The sequence below is a fragment of the Lissotriton vulgaris genome, chromosome 6, assembly GCF_964263255.1.
Source record: "Lissotriton vulgaris chromosome 6, aLisVul1.2, whole genome shotgun sequence".
Lineage (NCBI taxonomy): Eukaryota > Metazoa > Chordata > Amphibia > Caudata > Salamandridae > Lissotriton > Lissotriton vulgaris.
This window is the reverse complement of record NC_141694.1, coordinates 1,290,832,555-1,290,852,234: the sequence shown is the minus strand read 5'-3', so window position 1 is coordinate 1,290,852,234 and position 19,680 is coordinate 1,290,832,555. Positions and strand designations below refer to the sequence as shown.

Here is a 19,680-nt window from a genome sequence, read left to right as displayed (position 1 = left end):
GTTTTTAAAATGACGTCTAATTCCACTGTGCAACCTACACCTTCACCTACTATTTCCTCTCATTCTTTCCACCCTTTGCCTGAATATGAGGTAGTCAGACGTCTGGAATTCGCTAATAATTCCTTCATACAGCTTTTGCACCAGCATCAGGTAGTGATCAATACAACGAACTGCTGGATTTGTGGTTTGATGCCTCATACGACCGATAAAGGTATTCCTTACCTAGTTTTGCCCTTTAGTTTAAATGGTTCGATTCGAGCTTACCGAACCATGTTCATCTATGCCCACAGTGTTGACCCCTTACGTTCACCGAGAGATAATCCGAAGACTAATCCACTAGCTAGAGGTATAGTCGACATGATTAAAGGGACTAATGCAGTAGAGACTATTCTGAAAGATGAAAGGCTACCATATAGTGGTTGGAACGTTACTGGATATGGAGTTAGTCTGAGTATTAACCAGCGCGCAAAAAGTCCTCTACCGATCTGGATAGTGCCCCATAAAGGCTACTATTGTCTGCAGGGCAATGGTAAGAATCCGAAGGCTCAGTTAGGGAAGAGTGTTTGCGCTGAGACTTATGTGTTTCCGTCTCAGTCTTCCCCAGCATTCTTAGCTGCTAAGGGTACCTACTTTGTTTGCTATGACAAAGCGTATACATGGTTGCCCCCGACTTCTCGGGAGCATGTTTTGTTTCCTTTCTGTTACCCCCCCACTTTTACAGCTGCGGCAGACTACCACAAGATGAGAATTGCTAGAGGTGTCTTGAGCCAAGAAGACACTGCAGGACAAGAATTGGGTGATTTTGTTAAGTGTTTTCTGCCGTTTTGGGGACCTATGGCTAACAGTAGGAACATTCGTCAGCTTACAAGAGTGGTTGAGTCCACAATAGTTGAGACCGCCGGTGCCCTTGGTAACTTGACTGCTGAGCTCCAGTCGGATAGACTTATGACACTTCAGAATAGAGTTGCCCTAGACGTTATTCTGGCAGATCGAGGTGGAGTATGTAGACTGATTCGATCGAGCTGCTGCGTTTTAGTTCCAGACAACGCTCCATCAGCCTTCCAGGCCATTTCCAAATTGCACAAACTCTCCGATTCTGTCCATCTGGACAAAGGAGATTGGTCTTTGATGGGATGGTTATGGGGATTGATATCCACTTGGGGTTGGAAGATTTTGATGGTCATTGGGATGGTCTTAGCGATTCTGTTCATGTTCTGTCTCTGTGTACAGTGTGCTCCGACTATTTGTGGTCTTTGGGCTACTTTGTGTGTACGGAAACCTGTCCGGAGAGAGATGCATAGTAATAAGATGATGCTACAGCAACATATCGATGACCTGATGAATATAGATCCGGATTCAGATTAAAATGGGTCTGGGTTTATTGCCTATGATAGGGCAAAAGGACGGTCTGTGGTTCCGTGGTTCCGAATTGGGTTCGATAGTTCTGAACCCGATTTATAAAGATCGTCGGAAATGGACGATTTTGGTCTCTACAGACTGCAAATGGCGAGTGTAATGTGTCTGAGTGTTTTTGTATGAATCGATATAGGAGAACACTCTGCATTTGAGGATTTAGTTTGAACCCTCGGGGTTCCATTTTGTATGTGGCAGCCATCTTGTGTGGTTGCCCTAACATAGGCCCGATGATTGTGGCCGAACGAGTCCTTGACACGTACGCCTTAGTTGACTTCTGGTTGACCTGGCCGAACTGACTCCTCGCCTGGGGCGAATCCCGCTGAGCCAGTTCCTTATCCCACAGCTGGCCTGATAAAGATCAAAGGACAGGACGTGGTCCGATTTTATGGTACACCGTTCCTACTCCTCTATCTCCTTTCCATCTGTTTCTGCCTTTCCTTTACGACTTGATCATCGATCTGGGTTGAAGGTTTTATGATGGGTTTGTCCGGCCTGATCGAACAGGAAACTAAGCATGTGTGCGATCGTTTTGGTGGGCTGGACAACGGAAAGTGGGATTAACTTTGACTGTCGTCATTCGCTACTTTTGAAATGCTACATTGCTATTGGTTAGTTTGTATGCACCAAATGTAAATTGTGATGCTGCCAGAGGTGTAACTTTCGGCATAAAAGACCGAGTTTTGTTGATTGATGTGGTGCAGTCTCTGTCGAACTACCTGTGTGTACTTCGTAGACCTCTGTCCCTGGCTGCAACCAATAAACTTTGGTCTTTGACGTCATCAAGAAGTATCCTGTGTCACTGTTTGCCAAGACAGGGGAATCCGGGGTCTTTGGGTGTTGCCCTGACACCGCTGGGTTATTGTAATAGTATTGGTTCCGAAAAACCCAGTACCTCAATAGGATAACCCCTGAAAGGCACAAACAGCCTTTATCGGTTACTGCTGAGATTAAGCCTTTACCAGTAAATGTGATTTGTGTGTCTCCTGAAGTTGGGCATGATGTTGTTACCCCGAGTTCACGAGGAACTAGGGAGGGTGCTGTCCCCAAGAGGAAAAGTGAGATGCAGCATAGGGGTGGCAAAAGGGCGAAAGTTATTAAGGGGCCAACCGCAGCGGATCCTGAATCTACAGGTCCAGTGGCAACTAGGGTGAGCCCTTCTGTGCCAATGGGAACTAGAAACGAACCTCCCAATCCCATCCTGTCCTGCAGAACACGGCAATCACACCCGGGGATCTAGCGAATACTAGGGACAATTACTTTATTCAATCCCTGGAAAAAATCAACGTTGATCAACCCGCTATTTGCTAGACTTGATTGCATTGACCGTAGGCTCAATAAAATAGAAAAAGCCACTGGGGGTTTGGAAGAGCAGCTTAAAACGACGGGAAATACATAGAAGAATGCAGAAACTAGGGGGGGAGGTGTTGTTCCACCCAAACTCCCTACCTTTCTGACAACCCCCGCCCTGACAAACCCTCCCCTCCCAGTACAGAGCTCCGACATTAGTGCAGCGGTTAATACTACTGGGGTGGGTTCATCGGCGGGGATGAATCATGGGTGCACTACTGCTGAGGGTAATAGATTGAAGACGCAAAAGGTAGTTAACTTACCCCCTGAGGCAGCTCCCTACGTAGTTTTTTTAGCAGGTGTGCCCGCGCTCAAAGACTCGGCAGTAGAATCCTTCTCTTCCTTGATAAACAAGGCAGCAAATTGGCTGAATATCCATAGACCCCTGCCCCCCCCCCACATTACAAGTGAAATCATAATGGTTAGAAGAGATCCTTGGGTGGGACATACCTCCCAAAAAATTAAGGGGGGTTGTATATTGGTAAACTTAAAGAACACTGGGATTGTGTTGCATATCTGCAGCTGGTTGGGTGGACCGGCAGGTACTTCAATCCAGGCACTCCCATTGGCCTTCTTTTACCCACCCCTTAACATCCAAACTGAGCCAGACTTTGAAGAGGGCTGGACAAGGGTGGGACATAGGGAACCCAACAGGGACTACAGGAATAATTTCTATGATTTCACTGTGCTTAAAGACTACTCTCATATGAACAGATACAGCTGCCTGGATCAGGTGGACTGACTACTACACGAAACTGGACCAGGGGCTCAATTGGAGGATGTCTCACCTCGGCGCAGTGCCCTTGAAATAACCAGTTATAAGATTACCCACCCAGAGTTACCGTCCATTGTTTTAACAGGTCATACTACTAGAAGCCTTGGCGTGTGCCGAGACTTATCAAATGATCTGCCTAAGCGCCCTTCTGATGTGGAACTTATCCCACAAATCGAATGCTCACAACCAGATAGTACTGGATTAAAGATTCTTTCCTGGAATGTGGCTGATCTATGTAACAAACTGGATTGCCCTGAATGGGAATGTTTTATAGATATGAATGATATATGCCTCTTTCAGGACACCTGGGCAAGGGAAGAACAATTTCGATTGGGCTTTGCTTCTTATTCAGTACCTGAAAAATGGGGTGGGAAGGGTAGACCTTCAGGGGGGCTAACAATCTGGGTGGCTGTCCACTTGAGTTGTTGTGCCAGGGTCATGCATACCGCATCAGAGGATGTGCAATGCGTTATCTTAGAAAGGTTAAATGGCTCAAAACTCGCCGTTGTTAACATCTACTCCAGACCTGTGAGTATCACCTCTGAGTCGAGAGCTATTGAAGACCTTTCCGCCTTCCTAAATAAGTTCCCAGAGGGAGTTACCTACGTGATAGGCGGAGATCTTAAATCCCATTTTGAGCCACTCGTGGATCTATTGGATGGTACACTTCATGAAGAAGATGAACCCTGGAAAATCCCCCGGGTGGATAGTCCCCCTGCCAGGTTATGGGCTCCCTTACCAGTACAAATTATGACCCTGACACTGAGATATTCAATAAGGGCTTGCAATGGACGTCTAAAATCAGACATGCCTTCTAGGTGTACTTGCAACAAGCCTGGCCAGGAATCATGCTTCAACTACATTTTTGTAGAAACACGCGCATGGCATAAGATCCTTGATTTTAAGGTGGTACCTACGGAGAAAGCGACCATAACGCACTGATCCTGGACTTCCAATCCCCTAGTATTTCCAAAAAAACCCTCTCCATATAGTTTGGTTCTGACAACAGGGTGGACCTTTCTAGTAACAGAAGGAGACTCAGATGGGACAAACTGGTCATGCACCCAAATCTAGTGGCAGAGTTATATGCCTTGGTAATTCATTCCAGCACTGGAAGTGGCTGGTGCCCTAAATCTCCAGCACCCTTCCCCTGAAGTTCAGTCTAGGCTGGGACAACTCAATAAGGATCTAGTCAATAATTCAGCGGTGGTCCTAAACCCGCCAGGTTCCAAAGGGAGAAGTACTGTCAATAAGCCAACCTGGTATAACAGGGCCTGTAAAGTTGCGAAATCGCGGCTCCTCGAGGCCCTGAAACTTAATAAAAATAGGGAACTTATCGGCAGATAATACATCACGCAAGTTGGAGTGGGGGAACGAGAACTGGGAAAAGTTAACTTCCGCACTGGCAACTAGAGATGCTCGGAAGTTCTGGCAGATCGTGACTACGGGCTCGGCCGATGACGTCCCAGGTATATTACCTAACATCCCTGCAGAGGTCTGGGAAGTACATTTCCATACTCTGTATCTTGGGGAAAATTCACCGGAGGATCCGGCTTCCCCAAGAGTACCACTTGGCTCTATGGCCGAAACGACCTCCATTGATTTCTCGGAGGGTGAAGTAAGGGCAGCTATTGCCAGACTCCCCTCCGGTAAAGCCCCGGGGCTGGATGGGGTGCCCGGCGTCCTTTTTAAACACGAACCAAGGGTATGGGCGCCTTATCTAAAGTTTATATTCAATGCAGTCCTGGGGGGTATGGCGGTACCTAGTACTTGGCTGGGAGCGGAGATAGTCCCCTTTTTTACGAAGGGCTCTCCCCTGCTCCCAGCCAACTACAGGCCCATTAGCCTCATTGATGTGTCCCAGAAGCTCTTCTTGAGGCTAATACTAGACCGCCTCCTAGATTGGATGGAGGATTCTGATATTTTAAGCGCTTATCAAGCCGGGTTTAGAAAGTAGGTATCTACCACAGACCAGATCTTTAGATTAAACATGCTTTTCTGGACAACTGTGGAAATCGAGGGCGGCTCATTAAACACAGTTTTTGTCGATCTGCGAGCCGCCTTCGATCTAGTCCCCCGTCGGAAATTGTGGTGCGTCCTCTCAGAAATGGGTATTCCACCTCCGCTTCTGGGCATAATAGTACGCCTTCATGCTGGTAACTTTGCGCAGGTCAGGTGCGGCAAGGATGGTTCACTATCATCCAGATTCCCCGTTGGCAGGGGGGTAAGACAGGGGTGCGTCTTGGCGCCCACCCTGTTTTGCCTCTACGTCAACGGGGTAATCGCGCATCTGAATGCGGTCCCCAATACCGACGCTCCAAAGTTTGCTGGGTCTAGGATCTCTGCGATCATGTTCGCAGATGATACTTTACTACTTTCCAAGACCCCTATGGGCATTCAACGAGTTCTCCACAGTTTTGTGTCTTTTTGCCTGGACAGGGGGTTGGAAATAAACACTCTGAAACTAAGTTAATGATTTTCAACCCCCCAACAACTACACGCCCGAGTCCAGTGATAGACGGAGTCTGTCTCGAAAGAGTCAAGACATTTGTTTATTTGGGTCTAACCTTGAATGAAAATATGACTTGGGTTCAACACCAAAGAAATTGCCAAGTCAAGCTAGCCCAAAAAGCGGGTGGCATTCTAATGCTATATAATAAATCTTTGGTTAAACCAATTGGCCCACCACTGGAAATCTACAAACTGAAGGCCCGTGGTGCGGTCACATATGGGGGAGAACTGTGGAGCTACAAGTGTGCATCCGTGATTTCGGTCGCAGAGACTAAATTTCTAAGACAACTGGTATCCCTCCCTCCCACAACACCACTGTTGCCACTAAGGATGGATCCGGGTCTCCTTCCAATAAATGAGGAATTAGGTGTTAAACTCTTGATTTTTTGGAGGCGGCTGTGGGTAACCCCCAAACTCAAGTATTATAGGCAAGAGCTGTTAGAGGTGCTTAGTCTCCCTAATGCGCGGAACACCACCTGGCTCAAATATGTTAAAGAGGAACTTGAGACACTAGGCCTTCCCCTAATGTGGTCTGACCCGGAACGCGTGTGTACCACCGTTGCACGCAAGTACATTGTTAATTTATATCATCAAAAGATTCTCAGCACCACTCTATCGAATGCTAATGTGGGTTCACTCTCTGGTATGTTTATTATGATCAAGGATTTTTATAAATTTGAAATTGTATTAGATAATGTTAGCCCAGTTGTTTTAAGAAAATTATACCTCCAATGGAGACACGGCTCTTTACCGATTAGAGCATTTACGAGTAAATGGTGTGTACCTACTCTGAAAAATTGCCCTGTTTGTACATCTGAGCTCGAAAAAGAATTACACATTGTGTTTTTTTGCCCTGCTTATCAGTTACCCCGAAAGAAGTGGATTATTCCTCTTTGTAAAAGCTCTCCTCTTATTGTTTTCGCAGTATCTAAATGTTTAGCAGCCATGTGGAACTTTAGAAGGAAAGTTGAGAAAGTCACTGGAAATAGGATTCAGTGACAATTGGGGCGAGCACTTGGATGTCCCTCTTTTATCTAGCCCTAGAGGTTCAGGGATTTTAATCGATTACTTTTTTAATCATGTATAAGGTTACACTTTTTACGCTGATGATCTAACTTCTCATGATGAAATTATTGATTTTCTAATGGCTTTTCGTCTATTGTTTTAAACTGTAATTATTGACTAATTGTGAACTCTTTTATGACAATAATGTCGAAATAAAGATGATAATGAATGAATGAGTATCTTCAATATTTTTTAGGTAATAAAGTTTGATCACACTGGGATACAATTATATAATCATGTGATTACGGATCGATAAGAATGATGTTTATCCGAGCCATTTATCTACGTCATGTTCTCTATTTAACAATGCAGGTGTGGTGTATGCTGGACACCAGAGGTATGGTTATGCTTTGGTCATTCTGATTTATGGAAGTATGTGAAAAGGAGTTAAACAGATAAAATACAGAGCTCAAGTCAAATCCCTCTCATCCGCATGCACAGGTATAAAACAAAAAGGCAAATAGATATTTAGAATGGTTAATTATTTTAATAGCAGTAACATTTTGTAGGGTACATGCCTACGTGTCTCTAATAATTAATAACTAGCCTTGGTCGAAACTGTAATTATTCAAGCGAAATGGCATGCTGTGTGAAATTTGATAGCATTTTCTTAAATTTTGCAATTATTGTTTGTGTCACTTTCAGCTCAAGGAGACTGCTTCTTGTTGACAGTCTTGCTTAAAAGACATTTTCTGTTCAAACTACTGTCCTGTGGTTATCTGTGACTTCTTTAATCAAGGTATCCTTCAAATGAAATGTAAACTTAAGATAGCACATTTGGGTTATTTTCCAAACAAAATGCGGAAAGAAATGACAATATTTCGCACATCCCTAGTAATAAATGTTATTCTAATTAAACTCTACACCATATACCCCTTGGGGTTAGGTAGTCAAATCTGCCCCTCCTCAATCTCCCATTAGAAACAAAGCAATACAAACTTTAAAAAAAATATTCATATGTTTGGAAAAAAAACTGATTAAAATATGAAAATTAAGTATTGCTTTCTTACCTTTGACGTCATTCTTCTCTGATTCTTTGAGGCTTCTGACAAATGCCATTTCGCTTTCCGTAAGTATCCAGCTGTTGTGCAGGACTAGCGTTTGGATAATATATTTGTATTGCGGCTGTAAAGCAGGGAACCGCAGCACAGTCATAAATCAACACAATGTCACAAACACAAATGAAAATGCTCAACATTAGGTAACAATTTGAAATTGCTTGTGTTATTAATCAAGATATTAGTTTAAGAAAAAGATGTCAGGTGATTTCTTGTGAAATGTGCTGCTTTTCAAGAACAGGAAATGCAAACCACTAGAAAATTAATGAAAATTATGAGTTATAGGCTGGGACTGATTTCATGTACCCTTGCAGACTGGATAGCTATGAACGTCTCCCAAGGTTAGGCTGGCAACACCCAGCCATTTTTTTTACCCGCTGTCAAGGCATCAGGTGCCAAGGTCATTTCGATATTGACCTGATGTGACAACAATGAAAACATACATGGAGCTTTCCCATCCAACCGTTCCCAGAGTTTTCAAGCCCAGGTAGACCTCTGTGAGAAACTGGATTATTAGTTGGGGTAGATTGTAATCCAACAAAAAAACCCCAAGTGAAACCACTTGACCTTGTGCGCACTGTTGCACTTCCTGCTGGAGGGCTTCTGTTTAATTTATCAACTTGAATTGTGTCAAATATTCAACAACATAAACTTAATCTAATATACACAAGCATTCAGTGATTTGATCATTAGTGCTTTACTTGTTTCTTTTTCCAAACTTAGAATCAAACATTATAACCAATTGTAGATTTCATTGGATTACAATATTTCATTTGTTGTTCACATATACATTTTATACTTTTTTCAATGCCCTATGCATTTCGGGCCCCTTGGCCCTTCCTCGGGGGCTCTATCTGAAAATAAACAGAAAAATTCATACTATTTGACATGATCCTTCAACATAATAGGGAATGCAGTATAAGAAATTTTCAACATGGTGACTCTGTGTTGTTCAATGTAAGCGCATGCTGTTTGATGGTGACTGAAATAGTGAAGCAAAAGAATAGTGAAAGTTAGAGGAGTGGTCGAGCAACCTGTGAAGTAGACTCAAGAAATCTAAAAAGGCGAGCGAATACCAGGAAAAAACTTGGACCAGAAGGGAAAAAACAACCTTAAAACATGCGAAAGACTGTGTTCCATGTATATAAAGAAGCGAGAGCAAACCACAGGTGTGCATGTATCATGAACCATGCTTTTACATCAGCGATACTAACCTTTACTACAATAAATAAAATCGTATATGCTTCGACAATAGGTGCCTTCTGTTTTAGAATCCTAAAAAGCACGTAAAAAATAACGCTGTGATGCAGATAGTTTGCAAGATGGATAACGTGAGTATCGAAGGAGATAGTATAAACCAGTCCTACCTTCGCGCTAATCTTGTGATCTTAATGGTTTGGTCATCATAACGCTGATTCTGTTGCATCCCTGTGCTGTAAAGATAAATAAAATGCGGTCGCATTTACACTCCGTTCTAGACGGAAGACCAAGGGTTCTGACTGAAAGACGCGCGGTGTTTACCTGACACGGAAATGAAAACTCCGTGAGACTCCGCAACGGGAAACCGTAGTAGCTGCTACGCTTCGGGAGAATGATGGGGCATGTGTGGGCGGATCTTTACATACTAGTGTTGAAGACGGACTAAGATGTGGCTAGCGAGTTGCTAAGGTTTATTACGGCGGCCATGTTACCCTGGACGCTCTAGTTGTATATATAATGACTGTGGCATTGTAAATCCGTTGAGAAAGAAAAGAAAGTGAGGGTGAAAATAGAAAACAAGAAAAAATGGGATGTGCTGATGTCTCATTTCTGTATGAATGTGAATAAAAGATAACATATATGTAAAATGTGCTTAGGTTGCTGTACTTACAGTAGATCAACATTTTTACTTGTAGAACACAGGTCGCACGCAGGCGACGTTTGGGCAATATTTATAAATAACATCCTAAATCTACTCGATCATTGATCCCTTTCGGATCCTGTGAATCTAGTTTCCTTATCCAAAAAATTTCCCTTTGTAGTAATGTCTTGGTGAGATCCTTACCAGGGGTGGGTTTAACTACCTCAAGTACCTGGAACTTCAGCTGAGCTATGGTGTGTCTATTTTTAGACCAATGTACTGCGAAACTACTGTTGGGATTGTTATTACGTATAGTGCTTTTGTGTTCTGATATGCGAGTTTTTATCTTGCGTTCAGTCTTTCCTACATATAAAAGCCCGCAGGGACATTTTATAGCGTATATCAGATTTGTTGAGTTGCAGTCTGCATTATGTTTGGTCTTGATAGTTTCACCTGTATGTGGATGTTTGATACTGTCGCTCACGATCACGTTGTTACATTGTACACAGTTGTAACATTTCTTTGTTCCACTGAAAGTCTCTTGAGGGTTCGTCATGGGTAATTTCAACATTTCTTTGATGTTTCTAGACCTTTTGTAGGCAAATATAGGTCTTTCTTTAAACTTTCCTTGAAAGTCATTTTCATTACTGAGCAACTCCCAGTGTTGATTGATGCTTTTTTTAATTTCTCGAGAACTGGTGGAATACTTCGATACAAAAACTTGACGGTTCTTCTCTGCTTTGGTTTTGGTTATTAATAGTGACTCTCTGTTTTTTTCTGCAGCTTTTTTTGAGTTGTTCTGTAACAATGTTTCTGGGTACTTTTTCTCCAAAAATGTGTCCATAATTTTTTCTTGGTTATGTTCGAAGGATTGAATATCTGTGCAAATCCTCTTGGCTCTAAGTATTTGTGAGTACGGCAAGTTCTCTATTAAATTTTTGGGGTGGAAGCTGTTGTACATCAAAACCTCGGAAGTAGTATAGGCGGAAAGGCGTACAATAGACCGCAGTTCCACTTGCGACGAAAAGCATCTCCGAGCGAGTGCCGCCTTGGAAATTCCAACGCGCAGAACTGATGACATTGCACGTTCTCTTCGGTGGTGAATAGATCTAACCAAGGCTCTCCCCACTTCCAAAAGAGGCCTTGCACCACGTCCGAGTTCAGACGCCATTCGTGATCCAGCATGGACCGGCGTCCGAGTTCGTCCGGCTTAGCTGGATCCTGGGGTGCTAAAAAATTTCCGCCCCATTTCCCTGCTCCCAGCCCCTGCAAAGATGCTGGAAATACATCTGAACCAGCATCTCTCAGCCTTCCTGGAAAACTCTGATCTTTTTGATCATTCACAGGATGGTTTCAGGAGGGGGCACAGTACGGAGTCTGCCCTCACCATTGTGCTCGACAACATCCGCACTAGTGTGGACAGGGGTCAGACTACCTTGCTCGTCCTCCTGGATCTTAGAGCTGCGTTTGACACCCTCTCTCCCTCTGTATTAACATCTCGACTGAGGGAGATAGGGGTGGAGGGGTCTGCACTTAGCCTACTGACCTCCTTTCTTGATCGGAGAGAACAGAGAGTTAAGCTGGGTGAGTTTCTATCTCCATCCCTTCCTGTTCACTGTGGGGTTCCTCAGGGGTTGGCATTAAGTCCGACCCTATTCAACATCTATGTAACCCCACTGGCCAGGCTTATTAGATCTTTTGGGATGGAGGTAGTCTCCTATGCCGATGACACGCAGATTCTGGTGTCTCTCGCCCAGTCTGTCACGCTGACTGCCTCCAATTTTAGATCATGTATGGAGGCAGTCGCCCAATGGATGATTAACAATTCTTTGAGGCTTAACGGCGAGAAGACGGAGATTCTGGTGTTCGGAGGAAAGGAGGAGATATGGTCGGCGGAATGGTGGCCCACCTCGTTGGGAGCCTGCCCAGCACCCACGGGCCTAGCTAAGAATTTGGGAGTCCTGATTGACCCCTTGCTAAGTACGCAGCAGCAGGTTAACAGAACAATTGCCACCTGCTGGGGTGTCTTCCACATTCTAAGGAAGATCAAACACTACCTGTCCCCGCAAGCGAGAAAACATGTTGTGGTAGCCCTGATAGGGTCGAAATTGGACTATTGTAATGCGCTGTATGCAGGGATCAACAAGGGCCTGCTGCAGCGTTTACAAATGGTTCAGAACGCCGCTGCGAGGTTTGTTTTAGACTTGCCCAGACGTTCATCAGCCACTGCTGCGAGGAAACTCCTTCATTAGCTTCCGATGGAGGATAGGATTCTTTTTAAAATTCTCTGCCTGACATATGGAGCCTTGGCGAGAAATAGGTCGGGAGGAATTGCTGACCTTTTGGTCCCTTATAGCCCTTCCAGAAATGTACGCTCTGCCAAGAAGTCTCTGCTATGTACGCCCCGCATTCGGAGAACTAAGTGGGGGGGGCAGAGCTTTTTCGAGTCTTGCGCCTAAATGGTGGAACACCCTACCAGATGAAATTAAGTCACTGCCCACTTTGCAAGCCTTTAGAAAGGCTCTGAAGACTCGTCTTTTTGTCAAAGCCTACTTGTAGTTTTTGTCTCTGCCTTTTTTGATGACTTGTCTGTTAGGCGCCTTGATGCCTTCGGGTTTTAGTTGCGCATTATAAGTTGCTTTTCATTTCATTTCATTTCATGGCGTTCAGGCAACCTGCCAGGTGTTGAACCACCAGGGTGACGACCTAGTGTTCCAGCCATGTCTAGAGGCACAGAGCCTACTGACAAAGGGTCCATGATCCCATCCCGCCCTGTTTGTTGCAGTACCACATGGAGGTGGTGTGGTCCGTGAACACCTGCACTACACTTTCCCGGACAGAGGGAAAGAATGCTTCCAGTGCAAGCCGGATCGCCCGCAGCTCCAGAAGGTTGATGTGGAGCCAGGACTCTGCCGGAGACCAGAGGCCTCTGATCTCCCCCTCTCCCATGTGGCCCCCCCATCCCAGGAGGGACGCATCTGTCACCACTACATGCTCTGGTTGGGGTAGGGAGAGAGATCTGCCGCTGACCCAATCGCGGTTCGTGAGCCACCACTGCAACTGTTTCGCAGTGCCCTCCGAGATCCAGACGTAGTCGGACAGGTTGCCCTGATGCTGTGCCCACTGAAAGTTCAGGTCCCCCTGCAGGGCCCACATCCGCCACCGGGCGTGATGCACCAGAAGGATGCAGGCCGCCATCAGCCCCAGAAGCCGCAGCATCAACCGGACCGAGACTCGGGATAAAGGCTGAAAGACCGGAATCAGAGCCTGAATATCCCAAACCACCTGTTCGGGAGGATAAACCCGAAACTGCGCTGAGTCCAGAACCGCTCCGATGAAGAGGATCTTCTGAGAGGGACACAGGTGTGACTTCGGCACGTTGATGGAGAACCCCAGTGAGTGCAGGAGGTCAGCCGTAGCCTGGAGGTGGGAGACAACTGTTTGGGGCGAGCCTGCCTTCAACAACCAATCGTCGAGCTATGGGAAGACTGAAACCCCTAATCTGCACAGATGAGCTGCGAATACCACCATCACCGTCGTGAACACCCGTGGGGCGCTGGTAAGGATGAAGAGGAGCACGGTCAACTGAAAGTGCTCGTGGCCTACCGTGAACCACAGGTATTGCCGATGGGCTGGCAGGACGGGGAGGTGGAAATACGCGTCCTGCAAGTCCAATGCTACCATCCAGTCTTCTGGGTCCAGGGCAGCTAGGACCTGAGCCAAAGTCAGCATCTTGAACATCTCCTTCCGGAGGAAGCCATTGATGCTCCTTAGATCCAAGATAGGGTGCTGGCCCCCTTTGCCCTTCTTGGGTACCAGAAAGTAGTGGGAATAGCAACCACGTCCTACTTCTGGCCCAGGAACGCGCTCTACGGCCTCCTTGGCCAAGAGGGCCATAACCTCCTCCTGCAGAAGTTGCAAGTGATCCCCCGACATGCGGTGGCACTGCGGTGGCATCGCTGGAGGGGTCGTCTCGAAGGGGAGGGAGTAGCCCATTCGGACGATTAGCAGCACCCACCGGTCCGATGTGATAGAGCGCCAGTGGAGGAGGTGATGGCGAACCCTGCCTCCCACTGGCGTCGAATGGGCCTGAAAACTCGCACTAGGAGTATTTTGAGGCAGATGCTGTGGGGGCGGCTGTGGACTGACCTTGCTTGTGTCTCCTGGCACCGCCACAGCGGTTACCACGTCCGCGACCACGCTGAGGTTGGTTCTGCGGCCTGTGGCTAGCTGGACATGAGGGCGCGCCCCTTCATTGGCCACGAAAGGGACAAAAGGCGGCAGTCGGCTGGCGTTGGCCGAGGCCCAAGGACTTGGCCGTAGCCCTGGAGTCCTTAAAATGTTCCAGCGCGCTGTCCGCCTTGTCACCAAACAGGCAACGGCCATCAAAGGGCATGTCCATAAGGGATTCTTGGACATCACCCGAAAAGTTGGCGGACCTCAGCCAGGCATGGCCGTGAACTGCCACCGTCATTGAAATCGCCCTGCCTAGCGAGTCCGTGGTATCCAGTCCACACCATTAGCTTTGCCTTGACTTCCGCCCCTTGACCTCCGCCGGGCACTGTGGCAGCACTTCCGCAACCGTATCCCACAAAGAGGGAGAGTAATGGCCCAAAAGGTGTGTTGACAGCCGCAACCCCAAACTGAGTGAGGAGAACAGCTTCTTACCAAACTGGTCGTTCCTTTTGGATTCCCGATCCAAAGCGGCGGTGGGGAATGCGGTCTGGGAAGTTGAGGCCTGGATCACCAGGCTCTTAGGGGTGGGGTGAACGGACAGGAAACTGGGGTCACCCGGAGCCGGGCGCTGGCGTCGGGCCACGTTCAGATCCACAGGGAGGCCTGTGGAGGGATTGGACCAGGTGCCCAACAGAACGTCAGTGAGGGCCTCGTTGAATGGCAGGAGAGGCTCCGAGGAGCTTGCCTGCAGTTTGAGTACCTCAGTGAGGAGGTTAGTCCTCATGGCCGCGACTGGGAGCTCAAGAGCCAAGGCCTTGGCTGCTGGATTCAACACCACGCTGTAAGCAGCCCCCTCCTCCGTAGCCACGGTAGGAGGGGAGACAAAACCAGTGTTGGGGGAAGTGTCCAAACCACTGGCTTCCCCAAGTTTGTCCGCCCAGTCCTGACTCAACTGGCACTGCAGTGCCAGAGGGTCTTTAGACCCCTCCCAATCCCCCTCGTCCTCCATCTCCTGAAAGTCAGGAAGAAATGACAGAGCTGGAACGTCAGTGACGGGCTCACCTATCGGCATCGGAGACAGCGCCGGGAGGCGCCGGTCCAACGCTGGATCCGGACCGGGGTGGGTATCGGGGGCGACGCCGCCCGAGGATGGCGCCGGGGGCGACACCCTTGGTGACGACGCCGGCGAAGGGGTCGTAAGGTCGACCGGCGTCGACACAGATCTAGGCCTGGATCCTGAGGAGTACTGAGGCGTCGGGACCAAAGTCGCCAACGGCGCGGGCCTGAAGCACCAGACGGCACCGGGGCCGAAGCCGCCGGCCCGCTTAGGCTCCCAGACGGATCCCTGGGGCCGAAGGCCCCTCGACGGGACCCGACGGAGGGAAGCGCAACCTTATGGCCGCGAGGAAGGCACTGATCTCCTCTGGCGTCATGTTCAGCCCAGGGACCAGCGGGTATGGAGCTGGAAGCAGCGCGAGCGTCGGGGGGAGTCAAAAGAGCAATGTTGCTTCTTCGACTTCTTGTGCCTCGACTTACCGGAGGACTTTGAACCCGATGAGTGGTGTTGACTCGCCGAGCTGTGATGACTGTGTCCCCGCGACCGGTCCCTTGACCTCCTCCTGGACCAAGACCTCTAGCGGCACGGGGCCGACTGCCGGATCTCGAGTTGCTTACGGGACCGCCCCCACCCCTTAGCTTTCGATGTCAAGGCACGGCAGTCGGGGCACCTCTTGTCATCATGGTCGGCCCGAGGCAATAAAGGCACCAATGGTGGGGGTCGGTAACCGACATCAGTTGGTTACAGTCGTCACAGGGTTTGAACCCGGGCATCTCTACCGGCACCGTAGTCGATAAACGACTCGAGAAGATCCAAAATAGATCGAAAAAAGTTAGTCAAAAAGTGACAAAGGAGTACTGCTCTTCCCGGATCTGCGCTTGCTGGCGCAGAAAAAAGAACTGACGTCAGCGCGCGAAGGCGGCGTCTAAGTACTCCGACGACGTCATCCCGGCGACCACGACTACGGACGCGGAGCCGCAAACTACGCCTACCGACGCGCAGGGGTACTGCTACGCAAAACTTTCCGGATCCAGCCTGACTCCTGGGGATATTCTAAGGTAAGGAATCTAACACTAACCTGTTTCTTTCAGATACCGGTCGGTAACGGCCGAAAATCAGTAATTATCCCGATACAGACCGGTATTTAGCCTTTTCTAATGTAGGAGGCAGGTTTTAAGCATTCGGTAATTTACCGATTTCTTATTTTAAGGAATCGGTAAAAAACTGAATCCTTTAAAGCTAGGTAGGTGGCACGCAAGTGAGTGCATTTTTGCTATCAGGATTCGTTATTTACCACCAACTACAAGTTGGTGGTAAATACCAAATACCTTAAATAAAGCAATTTTTTGCTTTTTTCTCAGTGCCATGTGGCAGACATACATGCCCTTAGGGCATGTATGTGTTCCACATGTGCACACATGCACGAATCAAGGTTGCAACCCTGCCATCCTTGAATATGCTCCCCCTATTACCAATTCGGTATTTACCGAATCGGTAATAGTGAATGGCTTCCCATTCAATCCTATGGGCCTCCAGGCCCATAGGAATGAATGTGAAGGTGATTCCTTATAACCTAATCGGTATTACCGATTTGGTAATAATGAATATTAACGAATTGGTAAATTTTACTGATTTATTACCTACATCACATTTACCGACTCTTAAATACCGAATCGGTAAAATTTGGTATTAAAGAATTGATAAATTGTGATTACCTACATCTAGCCCTTAGTCATTTTTTCATTGCTTAGATTCCTCCAGCGGGGCAAGGCTATAAGCTGTAGCTCAATAGGGTTCCACAAGGCTGAATAACCTTTCCCTGATGTCCCACTGAAATGGATTTGTTGCTGCGGAAAAACTCAGTGTAATGTAATGTAAGGGTTTTTTTTTATACCGCGCTACTATCACTTCAAGGAGCATCTAGGCGCCAACAGAATGACCCAATGATGTAAAACGGTCCGGCTGCTAATGTTAACTACTCCAACCTTCACACTAGAGCTCTAGCTATGGTGTCCTGTAACTTAAAAATCCAAGTTTTAAGTTCTTTCCGGAATTCAGTTTTACTCTCCAGTGCCTGAAGGTCAGGAGGAAGAGTATTCCAGGCTTTTGATCCTAGAACTGGTAAAGATTTACCCCCTCTCGTACTAAGTCTGAAAGCTGGAACAGACAGGAGATTAGCATTTGAGGAACACAGGGTACTGGCTGGATGATATCTAATGAACTTTTTTCTTAGGTATTTGGGCCCTAAGGAGTGAACAGCTCTAAAAGTGATGACCAGTATTTTAAAAAGGACACTTTTGGTAGCCATTGTAGGGTTTTTAATGCAGCAGTTGCAGATGATCTTTTCGGCCACTTCAGCACCAGTCTGGCTGCTGCATGCTGCACCATCTGGAGTTTATGGGTGACCACTTTGTTAGTACCAGCATAGAGGCTATTACAGTAATCTATCCCTTATGTCACAAGAGCGACTGTTACCGTTTTTCTAGCCTCCAGCGGCAGAAGATCAAAAAACTTCCTTAGCCCCCTGATGATACCAAAACATGTCCCCGCTACCTTCAGTGCCTGCTGCTTGAAGGACAGATCAGAGTCAAAGTTAATCCCCAAATTGCGAGCAGAGTCTGTAGTATGAGGCGGTATTTCTGCCTTCTCCGGCCACCATAGTCTGGGGACAAAGTCGTTTTGTGGGCCCATCGGCATGATCCCAGTCTTTCCCGTATTACATTTCAGGTGGTTTCTCCTCATGCAGTCAAAGGTAGCCGTCAGGCAGCATTTGAGATTGGCTTCCCAGTCCTGAGTGTCTTTATCAAGGACTAGGATCAGTTGAGTATCATCGGCATATGCCACCACATCGATGCCAAATGATGATATCAGCCTAATCAGAGGGGTAGTATAGACATTAAACCATGTCGGGCTCAGACTGGACCCTTGTGGTACTCCCATCGTAAGTGGTTTCTCCTTTGAGCACAATTCGCCCAAAGTAACCACTTGTCTCCTACCACTCAGAAAGTTCTTAATCCATTCCAGGACTGTCCCAGTAATGCCAGATGTTATTAGCCGGTCAATCAAGATGGCATGCGATACCGTGTCGAAGGCCACCGACAGATCTAACAGTATCAAGACGGCCTTCTTACCCTGGTCCAGTGCCATGCGGATGGTATCGGTGGTAAATAGGAGCGCTGACTCAGTGGAGTGCTGTGCTCTGAAACCTGATTGGTTCGAGTGCCAAGCCTCACTGTCCTCCAGAAACTTGGTAATCTGTTGATTAGCAAAAGATTCTGTGATTTTACACAGTAGGAGGAGCAATGAAATTGGTCGGCGGTTGGTCAACGTGGTAGGATCGGGCATTTGTTTTTTCTGCAGCAGTTTAACCGCCGCTAGTTTCCATTCAGCGGGAATATTAGCAGTGGCCAGTGAGGCATTAACAATTTCATTTATTACAGGATTAGCTACTTCCAGAATCCGATGTAGGAGCAAAATGGGGCAAGGGTCAAATGGAGACCCAGATTTAGTCGTCAATATTGCCCCATGTGTCTCCTCCATGCTGATTGGACGGAAAACTGCTAGCTGATCCATTGCTTGGCTCCCCTTCCGGCTCCCTTCTTCTGACTCTAGCACAGGGACCCTAAAGTCCTTCGTAATGCCCTGTATTTTTTCCTCGAAGTAATCTGCAATGGTATTACAGAGACTCTCCGAGGGCGGGATTTCCTGCACTAATATTTTGGGCTTATTAAAGCAGTCAACGATCTTAAAAATGGCTTTTTGTTTGTTCCTAGCCGATTCTATCGCTTCTGTATAAAACTTCCTTTTCGCTTGTTTGATCATTATATGGTACGCGCTCCTAACTGATGTGTATTTACCAAGCTCCTCATCGTGGTATTTTTTCCGCCATCTACGCTCAGCTCTGCGCACCTCCCCTTGTTTCGCTTTAAGCGATTGATCGAACCACGGGGCGGATTATCTCTTATGGCCTGATCTATTTCTACTTCTCATGGGACCTGTCTTGTCTTCAAGTTCGGACATCCATTCCCTAAAGGTGTTGTTATCCACATCCGGGTGTCCTATCAAATGAGGCCTACAATCCCTAGCAAGTTTGGCCAATTCCGGATGGCCTATAGCGGCTTTCCATTCCTCTTGTCTAACCTGGTTACTTTTTCCCGATTGCTTTCCTTTCTTAGTCCCTTCTAATGATATAGTGAAGGGTAGCAGCGCATGATCTGTCCAAGTCTGGACCCTGGGTTCGTTGGCCTTAAGAGCAGTTAAATTAGTAGCAATGCAATCAATAGTGTGGCCTGCCTCATGATTGGGCTGTGTGGTAAGAATAGTTAGCCCCAACACATCCATGGTGTCCCTAAAAGAGATTGCAGACACATCTATGGAAGACTCAGGATGTATGTTAACATCCCCTAGTATCGTAAAGTTGGAGAACCGGAGTGCC

The 19,680-nt window shown here is 47.1% G+C and overlaps 1 protein-coding gene across 1 annotated transcript in view; it reads right to left on the bottom strand.

Annotated features, from left to right (window-relative positions):
* Positions 1–19,680, bottom strand: part of ADGB (androglobin) — a 1,363,241-nt gene that overhangs the window by 265,977 nt on the left and 1,077,584 nt on the right. The window contains exon 29 of the mRNA XM_086927423.1: positions 8,125–8,239. Coding sequence (XP_086783549.1) covers positions 8,125–8,239 — 115 coding nt within the window. The remainder of the gene's footprint in view (positions 1–8,124; positions 8,240–19,680) is intronic.